The sequence below is a fragment of the Brachyhypopomus gauderio genome, unplaced genomic scaffold (genome assembly GCF_052324685.1).
Source record: "Brachyhypopomus gauderio isolate BG-103 unplaced genomic scaffold, BGAUD_0.2 sc108, whole genome shotgun sequence".
Taxonomy (NCBI): domain Eukaryota; kingdom Metazoa; phylum Chordata; class Actinopteri; order Gymnotiformes; family Hypopomidae; genus Brachyhypopomus; species Brachyhypopomus gauderio.
Window position 1 is genome coordinate 222,002 of NW_027506929.1, and position 20,601 is coordinate 242,602.

Genomic DNA, 20,601 nt, shown 5'->3' on the forward strand with positions numbered 1-20,601 from the left:
CTCTGATGTAAGTTGTCTGAGATCTGGGGTTGTTGTGGTCAGTTGTGTTTGCTGGAGGAGCTTGGAGAAGAGAGGGTTGCTGGGATTAAAGTGTACTGAAGCCCCTTCAACAGGTATTCTATTTACTTTGAACATAAACCAAGCACACAGAGGTACAGTCAGTACAGGTTGTTAAATGGAGCTATGGAGTGAATGAAGTCTTAAATTCAAGTGTCAAATATTGCAGTGCCACCACAAGGTGCTGAAAGTAAACACAGAGAATTGACCTTGGTGTAACCAACACACACACACACACACACACACACACACACACACACACACACACACACACACACACACACACACACTTGCACTCGCTCACACACACACACACACACACACACACACACACACACACACACACACACACACACACACACACACACACACGGGTACGTGACATGTTCCCTTGCCCCAGAATAACTCCCGAACATGAACGCAACAGTTGTACAAGCATGAGACTCAATTAAATTCTGTCAATTAAAACGTTAGCAAAAAAAAAAGAACTCCTTCATCTTAACCCTGTATTAACGAACACATTCAAGGTTCCTTGTTTAGAAACAGCCAACAGACATTATGTGGGAATGTGGGTTGGTTAGCACTGCCTACACCAGTAATGTCACATTTTCTATACATATGACACAGATCCCTTTTATGTGAAAGGTCTTCCAACATGTGAACAGTAAAACCGTTTGGAATAGTTTTGATGCATAAAAAAAGTTTTGAATAGCTATTTTTTTAAAATGCTATAATGTGACCACATAATCATCTTTTCTTAGAAAAAATCTTGGGCTAATTAGAAGTATACATCTTCTTCACTGTCTGATAATATAATCCAGAATAATCTGGATTTATCTGGATAATCCATTAGTTTAATAAATAATATGATTATTAACATTAATGGTGGAAAAAATGGTTAAAAAAATGGTAGCAATGACAAGAACAACCAGACTGACAAAAACATGTAAACAAAAACATTTGCATTTATTAATGCAGTTAATAACTACCCAGTGTCATCCTGCAGATAATAATACAGGGACAGACGACCCAGCCTCTTGTCTGCAGTACTGATGGGGTTGGTCTCTGACCTTTATCAGTGTGCGTTCTGACCACAGCAAAGAGAGTTGAGACTGCACTCTATGATGTACTAGAGGCCATGAGGAACACCACACACATTCTCAAAGTGCCCTTCCTCTCATCACAACACAACACATCCCTGTGAGGCTGTCTCACTAAGGTTGTTTGTATTCATCCCGGCCTCATGTTAGTCATCCTGGGCTAACATTAGAAGAAGAAGCAATACCTTTTATCAAGCCCCTTAGGGAAATCCGTCTCTGTATTTAACTCATCCAGAGTGAACACCCCAGAACAGTGGGCAGCCACCTACAGCAGCTACCTGGGATGTTGGGGGGACCTTGCTCCACACGTCAACCAAGGTTACTGCTGTTTGCAGGGCTTGAACCACCAACCTTATGGGCCCAAACCCATGTCTCCAGCTTTCAGGCACAGCTGCAAAGAGAACGGCTTCTCTTTGTATCACTTTAGATATGCAGGACATGTGTCTCTGCGTGCGTTTAGTCGTCCTGACCTACTTTCTTGTGTTTCGACTGACCTTGGTCCAAGTTAGCACGATAGTTAAACAAGCTATTCTGTATACCAACTGTGTTTGATTTGTCTGTCTGATCTCTCTGAGTGTGATTAGTCAGCCTGACATACCTTCTCTGTATGCATTTTATTGGCATGTCCTGGCCTCTGAGAATTCAGTGAACTTCATTCAGCTTGGACACCGAGTGAGGAACAAAAATAGCTGCTCTCCCTCGGTTATTTAAACAGATAAAACATGGTGCATATATAACCCATATGTCCCAAGAAAGAATACAAAGGATGGAAGGAAAGAAAGAAAGAAAGAAAGGAAGAAAGAAAGGAACTAGATTTAGTGTGTTTAGACGCCACTTAAAAGGGAACTTGGTGCTTGATTGCTGGAATACTTTCTTGTTTTTGCATTTGAGAGTGTAGCTGGTCACATGTTTGTTCCCACTCTTCAGGATAGCAGCGTTCAGGCATGTGTAGGACTGAACCGGTGCCGGCTGTTCCCGGCTGGAGCTCACAGGATGGTGCAAACTTAGTTTTCAAGTCCGTAATCTGTGTTCTGTTCTTGCAGTTGCTGACCCCTGAGCGATTTTGGTGATTGCATCAAAGAGGCAGGATTCAGCTTCAGATGTTATTATATCTGTCTGGTCTGCTGTGTGTAGTGTGTCTGCTACTTTCTCTGAGAAGGGAATACGAGTCTCTCGATGCTCAGAAAGACAGGTGGAGGTTGAATAACAGAACAGGGGAAGCTACAGTAGAGATGTAAAGATTTTTTTTTTTGTTGATATTTGATTATTTATTTATTTATTTATTTATTTATCTTCCGAGAGCACCATGTTTCAAATCTCAGATTATAGTCTGGCTCTTTGTTTGATGAGCTGACACAGTATCGACGAACACGGCAAATCCCACCTGGTGAATATTTTACGCCATAGAGGATACATTGAAAACAGAGCAAGAAAGGCAGAGAGAGGGGGAGGGAAAGAGAGAGAAAGATGTGGAGGAAGGGAGAGAGAGAGCAATAGAGAAGGAGAAAGAGAGAGTAAACTTTTTTCTTTTTAATTCATCAAAGAAGCCAGTAAATGAAGGGCCGGGTTAAACTTTCATACGGCGTGAAGACGGCAAATGCTGGAGTTTTTTTTTTTTTGTCTTTTCTTCCCTAGAATGGCAGTGTGTGTCTGTAATTCATTAGGCTTTTGAAAGGCATGAACTGAAGACTCAGGGGAAAAGAGTAAAAAAAGAGAGAGAGAGAGAGAGAGAGAGAGAGAGAGAGAGAGAGAGAGAGAGGGAGGCAGCGAAGAGCAAAGAAAACGAGTGACGGTTGCCTCCTTCAGCAGATGGAAAGGTAAGCCTCTAATTTGCTGGGGTCCATGTCATTCTTCTGATGATTGGTGCCTTTTGAGTGTGTTCTCTTCAGGCCCGCGCTCATTCCCCACGCCGCTCCGACGAGCCGGGCCCTCGGTCCCGCCAGCTGCACCTCCCCGGGGCCGCCTGTGTGGCTCCCAGCGCTCAGCCTGGTTTTCAGACGGATTGTGTAATTGCATCAATCCATTACTCAGTGTGACAGTTTTATTACTGTACATACAGTGAGTCCGGGCCGTCCTGTTCGAGAAGGGAGTTTTATCCAAAGGAGCGGTTTTGAAAAAGTCTGTCTTGCTATCCGTTGATCTACGTGCGTGTGTGCATATGTGTACATATGTGTGCATATGTGTGCATGTGAGAGTGTGTATGTGTGTGTGTGTGTGTGTGTGTGTGCGCACGCATGCGCATATGTATGTGCCTGCGTATATGTGCATGTGCGTGTATGAACATGCATTCAAGCGCACACGTGTGTGTCTGTGTGTGTATATACAAAGTTTTAAGTGTGCGTGAAAGACGGACAGGCTTCTGAAATGATGCATAAACAAAACAAAAACTGAAAAAAATAGGCTTATCACACATGGAAGAGGGTTCTGCACTCCGAGGAACCCCACCCCCAAGTCCTGTTTCCAGATGCTGTCTGAGTTGTGGCGGAGCTGTAGGAGAGGGTCAGATAGCTCTCTGAGTGCTGATAACCCCTCCCAAGAGCGGTGGGCAGCAGTGACATTAAACAGATGGCCCCCTGACCCTCTCTCCTTGGGAACAGGACACAACTCTACACAGGAAGGAGGATCGTATTTTTTTTCTTGTCTGCAGAGAGGGTGGTCACATGAGTTGATAAGCATGGAAGGGATGTTGTACTTGTAAAGCGGATGCCAGACAGAACACACAGGCAGTGGATTAGGTGTCCTGCAATAGTTCTCTGTTGATTTTCTTGGTCAAGGATGTGATTAAGGCTTTTGGTGCTGCTGTTTAAAGAACACAAGGAGACACGCTGGCTACACTTCACATAGGTGTGCAGTCACAGTACTTAGATATGAAATAACAGGAACAGAAAATAGTATTGAGAATATGACTTTATAGTAATACACTCCATTTGTGCAAGTGCTGACAAGAACATTGCTGAATTAAAAAATAAACCCTGATTGTATGGCCATGCTGAGGTTGTGTCAATAAAGACTCAAACACACATGTACTGTACACACACACACACACACACACACACACACACACACACACACACACACACACACACACACACACACTTTTGACTTCTCCATTGCTGGAGATCTTCATTAACATGCCCTTCACACGGTGAGAAGAGAGGTGGAGCAGCTTTCCCAGTGGCGTGTCGCAGCACGGCCGGGCGGCCACGGCGGGGGTGGGGGGTGGGGGGGGGCACCTCCCCCCCTCTTCCTCTGCGGAGACAGACGGCCTCTGCTCACCGTCAGCGCGTGGGCCTGCCCACACTCCAAGCGGGAGCTGCCGACGTGGGAACACTCTGACACTCTGGAGAGGAAACGGAGCTGGCAGTGGCCAGGGTGGAGGTGGCGGTGGAGGAGGGAGTGGTGATTGCGGTTATTTTCTTAAGTGTTGTCTCCATGTTATCTAGCTTCTTCTTTCCGCACTGTCACATTTACTTTTTCCTCTATGGCAGTGTCTCTGCTCCTCTCTGCCCTCCAGCCCCTCCCACTGCCCCTCCCCCCGGCCCTCCACACAGTCGATAGTGTTAATTGGCCAGCTCCGTCAGTGATGCATTGATTGTGGGCACTAATAAAAGAGCTATTGATTGGCACTTTGTTTAACATTGGCCCGTGTGGAGCGCCGTGCCCTTTAATGCTATCTCTACAGCAACCTCTCTCTGTTTCCTCCACTTCTTAATGTCATAAATTATGCCGGTCGATTAAGGAGAGTTTTGCCTCCTTCCCATTTTTCACACACTTAGAGGAGTGTAACCCTGCTGAGGATGAGACAAGGATAAGCGAATTCTTCTCAAATTTGATGTGTGTGTGTGTGTGTGTGTGTGTGTGTGTGTGTGTGTGTGTGTGTGTGTGTGTGTGTATGCTTGCACGCATGCGTGTGTGTTTTTATGCATGTTTGTGTATATGTGTTTGCATGTGTGCCTATGTGAGTGTGTGTATGATATCTAGTATCATCTCAGAGGGCCCACTGGAAGCTATATTACTGATCCTCTCCTACTGACATCTCCAGTGATGTCACTTAGCAGGATAACCTCTTTGTCATGATTTAGCCTCTGTGCACGGTCAGAATACCATTAGTGTCAAAACACATGGCCATTTGGAACCGTACTCTACATCATCACTGACAGTATCTGTGTGGTCTTACTGCCAACATTTCATTTTAGTCATGACAACACAATATAGACATTGCCATACTACTATACTGCCATGAGTATGTTTCCTATACCATACTACACTTGTACACAACCATGATCGCTGCTCTACTTGGTTCATTTATCACACCAACGCCTATATTCAGACATTGCTATACCATCACGTAGTGGTAGTGAAGGAGCTTTTTCTGAAGATCTCTCCTGATTGCTCTTTGCATCACACTAATTGCAGATCCTATAAAGAGTGATTTGATGCTGCATTAGGACGTAATTAAAAGTGACGTCCTCTCAGCGTGTCGGGTGTCTGTGGGTGCACCATCGCAATGTCGCTGAGTGCCGAACCCCTCCGATTTAATTATTGCCATTAAATATTCAATGATCAATGAGCGTCGGCTTGTGCCGATCAATACGGGTTGAAGCATGAGAAGGACAATGGGCATAAGTTAATATTTGCATTTCAAAGTGCCCGGTGTCACGAGGCCCGATTGGAAATCCATAGCTCGGGATGGCAGTATTTCACGGCACTCTGTTTCCACTGCTTAAGGCTGACTACCATTGATTGGCCATTGAGTATTTACAGCCTGGAAACAGCCGTAGGTTTAAAGTGTCAGAATGTTTTTAGGAAGCTGAAAGCCCCCCTGTTTCTTCTTTCTATTCGTTTCAGCGCCAGAGCAGCTCTCTACCTCTCTTCTGGAGCCTTTTCTCAGGCCCGGGCTGACCCCAGAGCAGCTTTATACCTCTCTCTTGGAGCCTTTTCAAAGAGCTGGGCTGACCCCAGAACAGCTCTATACCTCTCTCCTGGAGCCTTTTCTCAGGGCCGGGCTGACCCCAGAACAGCTCTATACCTCTCTCCTGGAGCCTTTTCTCAGGGTCAGCTCTCCATCTTTGTGTTTCCATGCTGTCTCTCTCATGCTGTCTCTCTCTGCCTGTATCTGCCTGCATATCTCTCTCTCTCTCTCTCTCTCTCTCGCTCTCTCTCTCTCTCTCTCTCTCTCTCTCTATATATATATATATATATATATATATATATATATATATATATATTTATATATACTCTGTCCCTTCTTTTGCTCTTCATATCATGGCATAAAGGCAAATTAAAGCCTGTCATCTTTCTCCTCAATATTGCCGTACACCCCCCCCCCCCCCCCCTCGCACTGTGTGTGTGTACATGTGTAAGTAAATAGAATCCTCCACACAGCTAGGGGAATCCCCTCTAGCCACTTCAAAGTGTGCGTAAGCCCCTCGTGGATGCCTTGTCCCGGAGGAGGCCTGTTTTGTTTACCTGGTTTGGTATCTAATGGGATGTTTGTGCCCTAGATCTCTGGTTGGTGGAATGACGTTTCTTCAGACACCTGCTCAGGTTGAGCCAGGCCTTTGATCCTATAGCCGGTCGGCTGTTTCAGTGTGCACGAACCACGTTTGATCTCAGTAAAACTGATCAATTTGCCCTTTTTTGCTCAGTTAATATGAGGTAAACATACCAACAACAAACAGAAGGCATTTTGGCACCTGGTCATGTCTTTACAATGTCTTAACAAGAAGACCCTGGCCCTGAAACTTTCTGCAGCCTGTTTCATATTTTTTCTCCCATTTTCATATGAAAGACATCATGTTCTTTGCCAGCTTTAAAACACATGAACACGATACATTTAGATTTGAATTTGAATACAAATATTGAGTCTCTGACTTCTATTTCATTTCAAAAGAATGATGCAATCCAATCTATAAATTTTTCAAACTCTCTTCTCTCTCTCTTTCTCTCTCTCTCTCTCTCTCTACAGGCAGGACTATTGAAAGGTGTGTAATAGATTATATGATTTCATGCATTTATTGCCTCGTCTCAGTTTATGTTTCAAGCGTCCCCTTTGCATTGATTAGATGTAAACTTGAATTATATGTAATGGTACTTTCTTTAATTGTGTATAATGATAGATGAATAAATACTGTGTTTGATTCAGCACTAAATCAAGTATTTTATAAATGTATTTTTCAAAAGCATTTAAGTGGATGTACTGGATCAACACTGCACACTAGGCTGACTTCCTTTTCATGTTTTTTTTTCTTTCAATTTCCATCAGCTTGGATGTAACATAAAAGGGACCCTCACACACACACACACACACACACACACACACACACACACACACGTATCTCAACCCCCATGCTTATATGCATAATATGTTGTAGTTGCAAGAGGGAATGAAAAAATCTTTCTCCCTGAAGGTTAACACAGGAACTGTGCAGATTAATCAATACCATATAAGTAAGGCTCGTGTGTGTGTGTGTGTGTGTATGTGTGTGTGAGATAGAGACAGAGAGAGTTCATGCTTGTATGCCTCTATGTATGTGTGTCAGAGCAGGTATAAGTGCTGGCAGTGATCTGTTCTGCTTGAGGTCCTCTGATGATGAATGTTTAATGTAAGACACATTTTGGAGGGAAAGACTCTAATGTTAATCACCAGGCCCATAGTACAGCACCATAAAAGACTCATTGCCATATTACAATCAAATATCAAGAGGTTCAACTTACAAAAGCACCTAGTACCTTAGCAAAATATGAGGGAGGGGCAGGAAGCAGAGATAATAACTCTAGAATGCTTTGACCCTGCTCTAATGAGCTGACCTCCAGAATAAGGGACTTTATCTAAGGATGAATCAGGATGAACATTTTCATAATGTCAACCACTGTCATTCCAATAGTGGCGATATACTCACACCAGAATCATAACCAGACATAGGTAGTGTTTCAGGCTACAGATTGCTTTTTTCCACAGACTGATAGGTTTGTTTTGTGTTTGTGTGTGTTTAAACTGCAGTATGCAATATGCAGTATGCAGTATACAGTATGCAGTATTTAATAGGGCATTTTGAACGCACCCCATGCCTCTGTCTCTGTGGTCATCGACTTTTTTCTCTGCATGCCTCTGTGTGTCTCCGTGGTACCCGACCCGGCAGAACCAGGTGGACCCCCTGACGTAGCTGGAGACTCATCCATCAGGGTGGCAGCGGACACTACACGCCTGCCCTCGATTGCTCCCAACAGTGTTTTTAGATCCGCAGAAAATCGATAGTGCTTTTACCACGGCGACAGTAGTGGAGCCCTATGGATGTCCAGATGTCAGTCCTGGTGCGGACTGGAAAGCTCCACCTCCCCTCTCATAGAGCATTATGGTCTACAGAACCTTCTTATTGTTCGTGTTACAAAGTAACCACAGCATTCTGTCTCTTGTTGGGGTTTATGGGCTGTTTGGGGGTGTAGGTGTGCAGTGGTGGGTGGTGCTGGTCTGCTGACGTGCCAGGTTTACACAACCAGGCTTATTGTAAAGGCAGCGTATTGATCCTGGTCTCAGAGAAAGCTCTTTAAATGAATACAATCTTAATGTGTTATCACTGTAAAGCCCAACACAGGGCTGAGACTGGGTGCAGACAATTTATCAGGCAATTCAATCAGAGGAGGGAGAGTTAAACATGATTCAATAAAGGTGATCTTACTGCATTAGATAGGTGAAGGAGAGAGAGCAGGAGAGAGAGAGAGAGAGAGAGAGAGAGAGAAGATGAGGATAAGGAGAAATAGAGAGGTGAATATATAACGAGTAGTCTAAGGTGAGCAAGAGGGAATAAAGAGAAAAAAGAGTTGGATAATGGGATAGATTGATATTGAGTGATGGCAGACAGCAAAGAATTAGAGCTTGTAGTCTGAAGAATCCCTGGCTTTGGTGCTTGATTAAAGATTCTCTCTCTCTCTCTCTCTCTCTCTCTATCTCTCTCTCTTTCAGTCTCTCTATCTTTCTTTTCTCTCATTTCTATAACCTCCACACCCTCCTCCCATTCCAAAAGGCAGCTGCTTTATCTGTGCATTATGATAGACGTGAAACCAGTGGCAGAACGGAACGCCGTTTCAAACTCCTTCGCAGAAAAGTTCCTGCAGCCGGTTAAAGTTTTCCCTCGATCTACTTCCGTTGAGAAATGTCTTAGAAATTCTGAAACCCTTCAATGGTGAGTACAAAATAAGTCAGAAGCAGTTGGGTTAGATAATAAGTACAATGATTTATTAAAACATACCGTGGATTAAAATAATTGAGATCTCAGTTACAAACACCCAAGTGTCTGTCAGAGAGAGCTAATTCCCCATTCCGAACTCTCATCCTTTATACCCTTGATCATCAATACACACGGTGTCCACGAGGTGAACACACGGTTATTAACTAAATATGATTGGACAAAGTAAGGAGTAATTAACTCTGATTTGACAGATGCATATGATGCGTGCCCCCTCCCTGCTCAGCATCCTCGTGATGGCATGGCAGACTGAGTGTCGCCGTAGTCCTTTCCAAGCTGAGATTATGCGTCTCCAGCGAGGTCAGTTTAGGAACACCAGAGGAACATCAGATTAAATGTCCCAGACAGGCACACATAAACACATCTCTGAGGCCTACTAAAGTCACCAGAATGACTTTAGTGCTTTGATTACCACACATATGCAAAAACCTTATTTCTAATGTGTTTAACGTATACTAAGAAAGCCTGATCTAAATGGAAATCACCAAATTTCCACCACATTTCCCTCCTTTTTGTCCTTTATGGACAAATTACATTGACTACAGACCACTCCAATACAGGCTTTCGATCGTAGCATAATTTCCAGGAAGTACATGGATGGTCAAACAAATCACACCTGATTACAAACAGAATACAACATTGGTCAATGAAGTTAATCAAACCAAATCATCATCATCATCATCATCAGTAAATGAATCAACATCAGGTGGTAGATTTGTAGCCTTGACATCTGTCCTCATCGTGAGGTCCTCAGGTTTTAGCGCCGTGTCTGCAGCCTGCAAGACACAACTCCTCAGAAGTGACAGCAAACAAGGCACACAGAAAACCATCAACAACAATCGCCATTGAGCTCCATCACCGGATGAGCAAGAGCACAGGGTTCATGGTGGGTGATCGTTGACCCTTCTTGACAGCCGTTGTGCTTGGAGTGCGGGTCACGCCCTTTCTGCACTTCCACCCACTCGACTGAGGCGCCCGAACACCCTCCTTTCACCCTACAGAAGCTGGGATGCTTCAGGGCTGCTCTTCGTCTGCTCAGGTACTGGAACCTTCTTGCAATGGCTAGCGTGAATCCACGTTCCAGGTCGTGCTGTGGACCTTAGGTAACGCCTCTTTCACCGCCCTGTGAACTTGTGACAAGACAGAGGACAAGTTTGCACAATAAATCAACATGACATCATTGCACTCGCTCGTGGTGGGTGCAGAGGGTCGTTCTCACCCGATGCCTGTATTTGGCGGCCTGCCAAATAAGATCTCATTGTTATCATACATCATACATTGTTATCATACATCCCCCCTGTTGACACATGATCCGTGTGTCAATTGTGCATACACAGGAAACATGCTCCCAGGAAGAAACGGTTTGTCATTGGGCCCAACCCAAAGGCCCCCCCGCTTCACCGCACCCGCCCGCTGCCACGCAGACAGCTCCGAGGCGGTTGCTGTCTTCTGGAGCTCGTTTATCTCAGCTGTTGTGGAAACAACGGTGTTATCAGCACACAGAGTGTACATGGTGTCCGAATCCTGCTTAAATGACTGCCCGTTCATTACCCATAATAAACAGAATCTTTATTGTCAGAATATATACATCACATTTACATACCGCTATTTGCTTCGGGACGAGAATGGCATCACGAAGTTCAGCAATTGATTTACGATGTGTGATCAACTTCCCCAATGAAGTGAGAACCCCCCTGTGTGTCCAGATAGCCCCGAAGTCGTGCACTACTTCAAAGGCATACCTGTTGCCTGTGCGAATCGCCACTGTTTTACCTAGAACCACTCAGCATGCCTGAGTCAGAGCCACCAATTCAGCTGCCTGCGCCGAATGGTGCCCTGACAGTGGTCCAGGTTCAACAGTGCTGTGTTGCGAAACCCCTGCATAACCCACACAGTTTTTCTCTGTTGCTGGATTACGTGATGCCGATCCGTCCACAAATAGCTCCAGACCTCCCTCAGGTCTGGCATTGGGGAATAGATCTCAGTCACCGCTTATCATCTGCTGTTTGGACAAACAGAAATACAGAGTTAGCCAGGCCCAATGTTAAGGATGTGTGCAACGCTTGTTTTTAAATGCATTAAAGGCCTGTCGACAGCCTTAGCTTAGGTGAGTGAAAGTGTATGGTTGACCATCAACCTTAAAAGCAAACCAAAGCTGTGAGTTTGCATGTGCCGGTACAGAAAAGAAGGCATTAGCCAAATCAACAAAAAACCCACTTACTGTCAGGTGAGACTTGTGACAGAACTGTTAAGGGATTCGGTACCAACGGGGCTCCTGCTACCACATCTAAATTTTACCGCCTGGAGAGCTTTTATCAACCTCCACTCCTCGGTACACCAGGCTCCCTAAATTTTCACTCAGGAAAAAAATTGGAACTCCCACTGGTGAATTAGCATATGGAACAATTACCCCCCCCTTTCCCAATGTCTCAAAGACTGGTCGTATCCCCTTGACCGCTTCAAGGGGTACTGTGGTTTGCAAGGCCTACGGTCTGACCTAGATGTGTTTCTCTAAGTCACACTCCCCTGGGACCACAGAGTCTGTGGGACTCCCTTCAGTCACACACACACACACACCCTCTTATCTTTGGACATTGGAATGTTGGCAACTCGCCCAGATACAGCTGCACTCCCCTGCTCACTCTGACCTCCCAAATCAGTGGTTTAGAAAAACCCGTCCATTGACGGACTGTACCGCACACCATCACACCCACTCCCACAGCCATGCGCACACAAACCCTGCCTCAGCCACACCGTTTACTGTTTGAAACCTAACCTGCTCTGCCCAAGTTAACCCCAAAAAACATAACCGCTCAGCAGCAGCACTTGTCTCATAAAACAGCATATATTCCCCATACGACAGTTCATCATTATTTGCATAGCCCAGTTGCAGAATAATATGTATATAATTTTTTTTTTTTTTTTATATATATAATAAAGGAATAAAAAAAAGAAAAAACAGAACCAGTAGGTGTTAGCGGAAGCATTTCTTCATTGCAGAGCATAGGAAAAAAAAATTGTGTCTTACCTGACCCTTCAGGACATCACCAGTTGACCCCTCCGGCCATCAGTCCCCACCATGACTTTGCCGACCTTGCTTTTCCCGCTTATCCTGTCTTTGTGGACACTCCTTTGACCAGTGTCCGTCTTCTCCACAGATGTAACAAGCGTTGTCGTCATCTTCTCTCCTGCGGTTCTTCACCTTTTTAGTCCTCTTCTGCTCCTTCCCGCTTTTGCCTCCTGCACAGTTACCTTTTTCATCGCCCCTCATCACTCGAACCATGGAAAGTTGTGTTTGCCGCGGTTCTTTGTCTTGCTTCCAGGCACTCACCGTCTTCCATCGCCTTTCCGCGTGGATAGCATGTTGCACAATCACTTCCATCTTGGCTGTCTCCCACGTGATGCAAGTGTCCTTGAGCTTCTCGGAAATCTCCGGCTTCAGTCCATTGATGAAAGCATTCCGCAAATGAGCTTCATAGGGTGTGATTGGCCCGTTGTCCATCCTGTCGGGCTTGTCCATGCCGCAGTGAGCATCATGCACCTGGGTGAGTCGATACAGGTACTCCTGCACAGTCTCTGAGTCATTTTGTTTACAAATAGCTATTTTGGTTAAATCCATAACAAGGGGAAAGGCATCCCGTATTGCTGCACATAGTTCATGTAACATTGTCCGATACGGTTCGTTACCTTCATGTGACCACTCACTGTTGACCAACTGAATGTTCTTGACTGACCAGTCCATCTGGATCTTTGTAACCTCTACTCCCAGTTTCAGGCCCAGGAGTCGTCGCAGCTCATGTGACGTCGGCCTGAACTCACGGCAAAACATGTCCAGTTCATGTGCAAACTTACGCCCCCCAATGTCACCAGGGAGCTTGAACTGCTTCATCACTTCCTGTAAATCTGCAACAGTCCATGTTCTCATAACAAGCATAGGCCCATCCTGACCAGCCACCTCTACCATTGGGCACATCACCTGATCCTTGGTTGTTTCCGGAGGAGGAGACAGGGGCGACTCGCTGACGTGGACCATCCGTCCTTGGCTTGGTCCGGCAGTTGTGTCTTGCCCGTCTCGCGATCTTGTGTGCATAGCCACTGGGCTGATTGGACGTGCTGGAGGAGGCTTGTTTCGTCTGACTGGTTTCTGGGGCTTGACGTCGGTGGGGTTGGGTGGGGCCATCGGGACGGTTGGGGGTCGCCTGAGACATCCGTCCAGGTCTGGATCTGCAACACACTTAACAGACTGGAGATTCTGAAGTTCCCGTTGAACTTCATATTTAGTTTGTGTTTGCAATCTATAATCCCGCCGTTTCGCCTCCCTCTCCCACAAGTCAAAAGCTTCCCAGTTTACCTTAAACCCATCATATTGTTCTTTTATCAGACTTCGTTTTAATGCTGCAATTCGGTTCATGTTAAAACTCCCTTCCTCTGGGAAATCACATTTAGTAACCCACATGTGAAATTGTTTTAAACTTTCGGGCCCATACCGTTCTTTCATGTACCTTATTCTAGGATGTGCGTGCAGTATCTCACTGACCTCCCTGTCAGTATGACTACTACCACATCCGCCCATTTTGCTGCTTCTGGGGAGAAAAAAATAACAACACTCCCTCACACAACGCACACACTCACGCAGAGCCTGACTCTCACTCTCCCTGATACTCTGGTCCTCGACTCCCAGCCGAAGGTGAAACACTTAATCACTCAGTTACCCCGCCCGATAACCACTACAGTGTATACACGCACCAAGAGAGAAGTCACAACCTCTGCAATAAGCTTATATCAACACTTTGTACTCACCAGGGTTTAGTTAACTTAAATGTTCGTCTGTTCCTGGGAAAACTCCGACGCCGAGGAGGCACACACACCTGCGAGTCCCGCTCAACGGAATTTGTCGTTGGCTGACTGAAGTAAGGCCTTCAGGAGCTAAGCGCTTAGTCTCTCCCTCAGGTGTGCCGTCCTCAGTCGTGGAGTCCCATCTGGGGTGCCAAAATGTCTTAGAAATTCTGAAACCCTTCAATGGTGAGTACAAAATAAGTCAGAAGCAGTTGGGTTAGATAATAAGTACAATGATTTATTAAAACATACCGTGGATTAAAATAATTGAGATCTCAGTTACAAACACCCAAGTGTCTGTCAGAGAGAGCTAATTCCCCATTCCGAACTCTCATCCTTTATACCCTTGATCATCAATACACACGGTGTCCACGAGGTGAACACACGGTTATTAACTAAATATGATTGGACAAAGTAAGGAGTAATTAACTCTGATTTGACAGATGCATATGATGCGTGCCCCCTCCCTGCTCAGCATCCTCGTGATGGCATGGCAGACTGAGTGTCGCCGTAGTCCTTTCCAAGCTGAGATTATGCGTCTCCAGCGAGGTCAGTTTAGGAACACCAGAGGAACATCAGATTAAATGTCCCAGACAGGCACACATAAACACATCTCTGAGGCCTACTAAAGTCACCAGAATGACTTTAGTGCTTTGATTACCACACATATGCAAAAACCTTATTTCTAATGTGTTTAACGTATACTAAGAAAGCCTGATCTAAATGGAAATCACCAAATTTCCACCACAAGGACCTGACATCAACGGTGAGCACATCCACGTCAGATTCACTTCACACAGTTGACTTGAAACTTTTACCCACATGCCGTTGCAGTCTTGCGCGGCATTACCGTACGGGAGAGGAGGCAGTGAAATAACGATGGTGCGGTTATTCTTTGCACAGGTATTTGCTCGGCCTCACACTCTCTCTGCGTCTGCAGTCCTCCCGCTTCAGCATCTCAGGGCTGACTGCTGGTTGAAGGCCTGTATCCCAGCTAGGAACGTCTGTAGTGGGGCTGGAACAGAGGACGACGCTTGGCTCGCTATAGAAGGAGGTGCTTTAGGACCTAAGGTAGGCATTCAGTCTCTCTCTCTCTCTTCCTCTCCCCCTCTCTCCCTTTCTCTCTCCCTCCCTCTCTCCCTCTGTGCTGCTTCTGTCATTACTGATTTAGCTGGTAAGTGGACGACCCCGTGGGGGCTGCGTGATGCTGATGAGAATGTCCAGGCTGGAGAAGCACCACCATGATGGTAGTGGACAGCAGCATCACAGCTGCCCTGCATTACCGCTCTTTGTGCTCTAACTGCTAATGTTGCCGTGACGATATCTACAGCTTCCATGTGGAGACTCCAAAGTGACTTATGTATCAGAAATATGAGAGACTCTGAGGCTGTGTGGTTACTAGGAAACGGAGAGGGGTTAAGAGGCTGTAAGATTTGTTATTTATTGGTTTAATGTGAGATCCCAATGCATATGTCATCTACAAATGGGGGTGGGAATGACCCTCACAGCAGGGGGCAGTAAAGGTCAGCTGGCAGATCTGTTGGCCTGGAGCAATTGGACTTTGCTGTGACAACACTGTCTGACCCCCAGGTCAAAGGTCATCCCAGGGACCGTACAGTGAGCCCTCCACTGTGTGCTGAGGGTGAAATGATTTGTGTCACGTTCTGTCATGTCTTATCAATCTGGTCTTGGTAACCCACCATGGATTTGGCACTAAAAGAAAATGATGTGCAGAATCATATATGTACCTAGTTAATTGTGCATGGCTAAAAGTAACAGTATGGGTTACACCAGATGAGAGAGAGGAGACAGTGGCAGTGAAGCAGAGGGCAGTGAAGCCAGCAGGTTCTGAAGGAGCTGACACACGGTAGCATCTTCCTTAGTCTAAAACTGCATTGAGATTAATGGCCAATCTGCTCTCAGCTGTAATGATGTAGATGGCAGCTTGTACGTATCTTCCTCACTGCACCCTGCATACGCCCTGTACTCCAACGTCCATCCCTGTCTCCCTGTCTCCCTGTCTCCCTGTCTCCCTGTTTCCCCGTCTCCCTGTCTCCCTGTCTCAACCGTCTTCCTCGGTTTTAACTCCTTATTTACTTTTCCATCTTCATAATTCTCCCTTTCATTCCTTTGCTCCTGCTCTCTCTCTCTCTCTCTCTCTCTCTCTCTCTCTCTCTCTCTCTCTCTCTCTCTCTCTCTCTCTCTCTCTCTCTCTCTCTCTAGCCGGCGTTGGCCTGTGCTTGTGTTCAGCGTAGTGTCCCATCAGGGAATGGGCCTCGCTCATGAAGTACATCAAAAAATGAAGACACAAACCTGTATTGATCAAAGGGGTCTGAGGTGTGAGGCTGTCTGGGCTTTGTCTGCCAGGCGTCCGGCGAGAGCTGCCTGCATACCTCTCCTGCTCCACTATTATTTTGGAAAATCAAACCCACCGAGATAGCCAGACCACGATAAACAGGGCTTCAGTGGGCGATGAGCTAGCTTTACCTTACAGAAACCTCACCACTCCTGAAACCGCCAAGATGCCTCTCTGATTCCAATATACCTCTATGACTATAAATACTATACATATAAACACTTTGAACATAAATTAAATACTAGTGGTTATCTATCTATCTATCTATCTATCTATCTATCTATCTATCTATCTATCTATCTATCTATTAGTGGTGGGACTTTAACGTCTTAATTTCAATTAATTAATTCAGCTGCAAATGGTATTAAAAACATCTGATTTGCTCTGTTTTCTGCACTCATCTATTGATCTGTGTAGTACATTGGTGGAAAAATAAACAAGATGTTGAAGTTTATGCTTATGTTCATTGATTCATTCATCATTCAAATTTAGATTAATATTTCTCATGTTACATATTGAAATGCGATTAAAATGTGACTAATTTCGATGTATTAATTACAAAGCTTGTGTAAAAGATTTTTTAATCGCGTCCCACCCCTAATATATATATATATATATATATATATATATATATATATATATATATATATATATATATATATATATATTGGTTCTGATGTTCTAGAAAAGATTTTTTCTAGAATTTCACCTTCACCTTCTAGATCTCCTGCAGCTTAAAGTCTTGTTTGCCCAGCTGATGTTGCCCTGTCCAAAATGTCAGTGCTGAAGCAACCTCGGTGTTAAGCTTCCACACTCTCTCTGTTTTTCTTTTCAGTCCCTGGTTTCCAACTTTTTATTTTCACTTTCAATTACCACTTCAATTACCACTGCTGTTTATACACACACACACACACACACACACACACACACACACACACACACACACACACACACACACACACACACACACACACACACACACACACACACACACACACACACAGAGTTGGAAACAAGAGACTCACCCCCCCAGCTTGGACATCTCCCGTGTTAGCAAAGTCAACATCAGATGCTAGGGAAGCTAGCTGAGCCCAGATGAGTTCTCTATCTCTCTCATTGGAACACATACAAGACACTTATGGACAGGAGATAACAGCAGAAGATCGCTGAGTGCTACTACGAGAGCAATCCAGTGTGAGAGGGCATATGCAGAGGACTTAAAGCCCAACATCTAGACTAACAGCAGAGCAACGACTCTCAGTGTTCCTGCATCCACAGTCGGCTACTGCCGTCACAACCAAAGATTGACAGGTACCACAAGAGATCGACAGATACAACTCAAATGCTACAGCAAGATGACATGTCACAGGGGGGATGTCATCATTACGGAGTCAACCCATGCACCAAGCTCAACGCCAGACCTGCTGGGCCTGGAGATCATGGATATGTTGGTCTCCACTCGTAGCAGAGGACCAAGACCAAGTGAAGAAGTCGAAGATCTGCTGGGAAATGTGAATGTAACACTGCAAACAAATTTCCGTTGTTACCATCACTGAGACCAACCAGCTGATGTAGGCCTCAGCAACAGTGATATTTGCTACAAGAACATCATCAAGAAACGTGGAGAAGGATGTTGGAGGTCAAGATAAGTGCAACATGGAGAGATGTATCAGAGCAGTATCAGAGCTGTCCATACCTGAGTCCTTGGAGACTACCAAGCAAAGATTAACAGCTCTGGCTGCTCATCTGAAGAGGTACACAAGAGAAGTAGTAGAAGACAAACAAACAGGATGTTCTCCCATGAGCCATGTGAAGTGTGCTGGGTAGTAGCATGAGAGCAAACCCTCCCAAAGCTGGAGACTGAACAGTACTGGGGAAGCATGCAGGAGAAGGAGGCTTCACATAAGCCCTGAAGCACGGCTTCTCATCACGGTCCCCCACCACAGCCCTGCACCACGGCCTTGCACCATAGCACCGCACCATAGCACTGCACTACGACCCTGCACCATAGCACAGCACTATGACCCTGCACCATATCACTGCACTACATCACAGCCCTGCACCATAGCACCGCACTACGACCCTGCACTATAGCACCGCACCACGACCCTGCACCACAGCACCGCACCACAGCCCTGCACTATAGCACCGCACCATGACCCTGCACCATATCACTGCCCTGCACCACAGCACCGCACCACAGCCCTGCACTATAGCACCGCACCATGACCCTGCACCATATCACTGCCCTGCACCACAGCACTGCACCACAGCCCTGCACTATAGCACCGCACCATGACCCTGCACCATATCACTGCCCTGCACCATGGCCTTGCAGCCTCCCTGAACAGAACCCAGTAACCATCAAGCTAACAAACATCCAAGAAAGGAACTAGTGGCACAAATGAATCAACTGTTACTGGATGGACCTCACCCTAATTGGATAACTGAAGGCCAGACAGCTCTGACCCTGAAGGACTCCCAGAAAGGGGCACTTCCATTCACCTTCCAGCCAATAAACTGGCTCTGGGTCAAACTGCATGAAAGTACACATAAAAAAGCATGATTTGCTAATGAAGTTATAACTGCAGCCCATTTATTCGTAGTTTTTTATATAATTAACTCTAGGGTTATATCATCATGTTATGATGGTTTAGAACAACTGACTGAAAGGTCAGGTCAGATGTCTGTGTGGTGATCCACTTGTGGGCTGCCGTGTCCCAGCCGTGGCTCTGCCAGCGATCCCAGCGGTAAACACCGTAAACTCTCACTGTATATTGCTCCATAAACGATGACACTGTACTTCTCCTTCCACATCCATCTCATAAAAGTCACATTCACTCAGTAGCTCCCAATCTATGGCAAAGTCGCAAAATGAATGCAGGTCTGTTGAATGGGTTATTTAGATTAAACTGTGCTTAATGGAATTTTTACACATTACAGTGCTGGTTACCCTCTTATGAATTGCCTATTCTCCCGCTGCTCCACACAGTGCTAAACGTCGCCTGTCGCGGCTTGCTAGTCATAACCTGGTAAAGGTTATTAATGAGAGTAATAAAAAGCAGATTATTCAATATAAAGTTATGAAAAAATAAATATCCCTGGTGTTAATGAGTTTGTTTGTTTTTCATGTCCAGTTATCGCCCACACTCCTTCCAAACTTTATGGGCATAAAAATGATACTCTCTGCTTGCTTCATTTTCTTATAAGTCTTATAAGTAGGTATATGGACTGCTCACAGGAAACCAACACTACCAGTCCCATTAAGAACAGAAGTAGGCTGCCTCATAAAATAAAATGGTTTTGATTTTGTGTGTTTTGTATTGACACTGTCAAACTTCAATGTACGACCTAAAAAACTCACAAGTTTAGTGTTTTGCCACATTACAATACACAAAATAGTTGTTTTGTTTACATTATCATTTACATTGTTAAGGTTAAATTGATTAATTCTGATCATATTTATGTAGTGTAATCTCTAAAACACCAGACACCTCCTTGACCCCCCCCCCTCTATCTCTCTCTCTATGCATCTTAAATCTTTTCTTCACTCCCACCCCCCATTAGCTTCCCATAACCCATCCCCAGGTTGTGTGTATGTGTGTGTGTGTGTGTGTGTGTGTGTGTGTGTGTATCTATTGATCCCTCCCTCTCCATAATGAAGTGTTCAACACAGCTTCGTCACAGTGTCCAGCTGCCATTGGCTCGAGGTAATATGAAATTAGCCCACGTGTGAGCAGACTGTCAGTATCGATTTCCCTACCCAGATTACTTGTTACAAAAGAATAGAGCTGTCTGGGCCATAATTGAACAACTTAACTCCTTGTCTCATAAAATAAGGCTGTGTCGATTCTGAAAGGCCTGGTTTTCATGCAGAAGAAAAGAAAGTTGTAAAACTGCACAATCTTGAAGAGATGCTGATGGTTTTTGTTCCTTCCTCTCTCTCTCTCTCACTCTCTCTCTCTCTATTTCTCTCTCTCTCTCTCTCTCTCTCTCTCTCTCTCTG

At 45.2% G+C, this 20,601-nt stretch overlaps 1 protein-coding gene across 1 annotated transcript; it reads right to left on the reverse strand.

Moving 5' to 3' along the window:
* Positions 1-9,327: 9,327 nt before the first annotated feature.
* LOC143497379 (uncharacterized) lies at positions 9,328-14,985 on the reverse strand. The gene is made up of 2 exons (XM_076993291.1): positions 12,432-14,985; positions 9,328-10,533 (listed from the first exon to the last, which is right to left on the reverse strand). Exon 1 carries the CDS (start codon positions 13,974-13,976, stop codon positions 12,471-12,473), a length of 1,506 nt encoding a protein of 501 aa, XP_076849406.1. The 5' UTR covers positions 13,977-14,985; the 3' UTR covers positions 9,328-10,533; positions 12,432-12,470.
* Between the last annotated feature and the right edge of the window lie 5,616 nt (positions 14,986-20,601).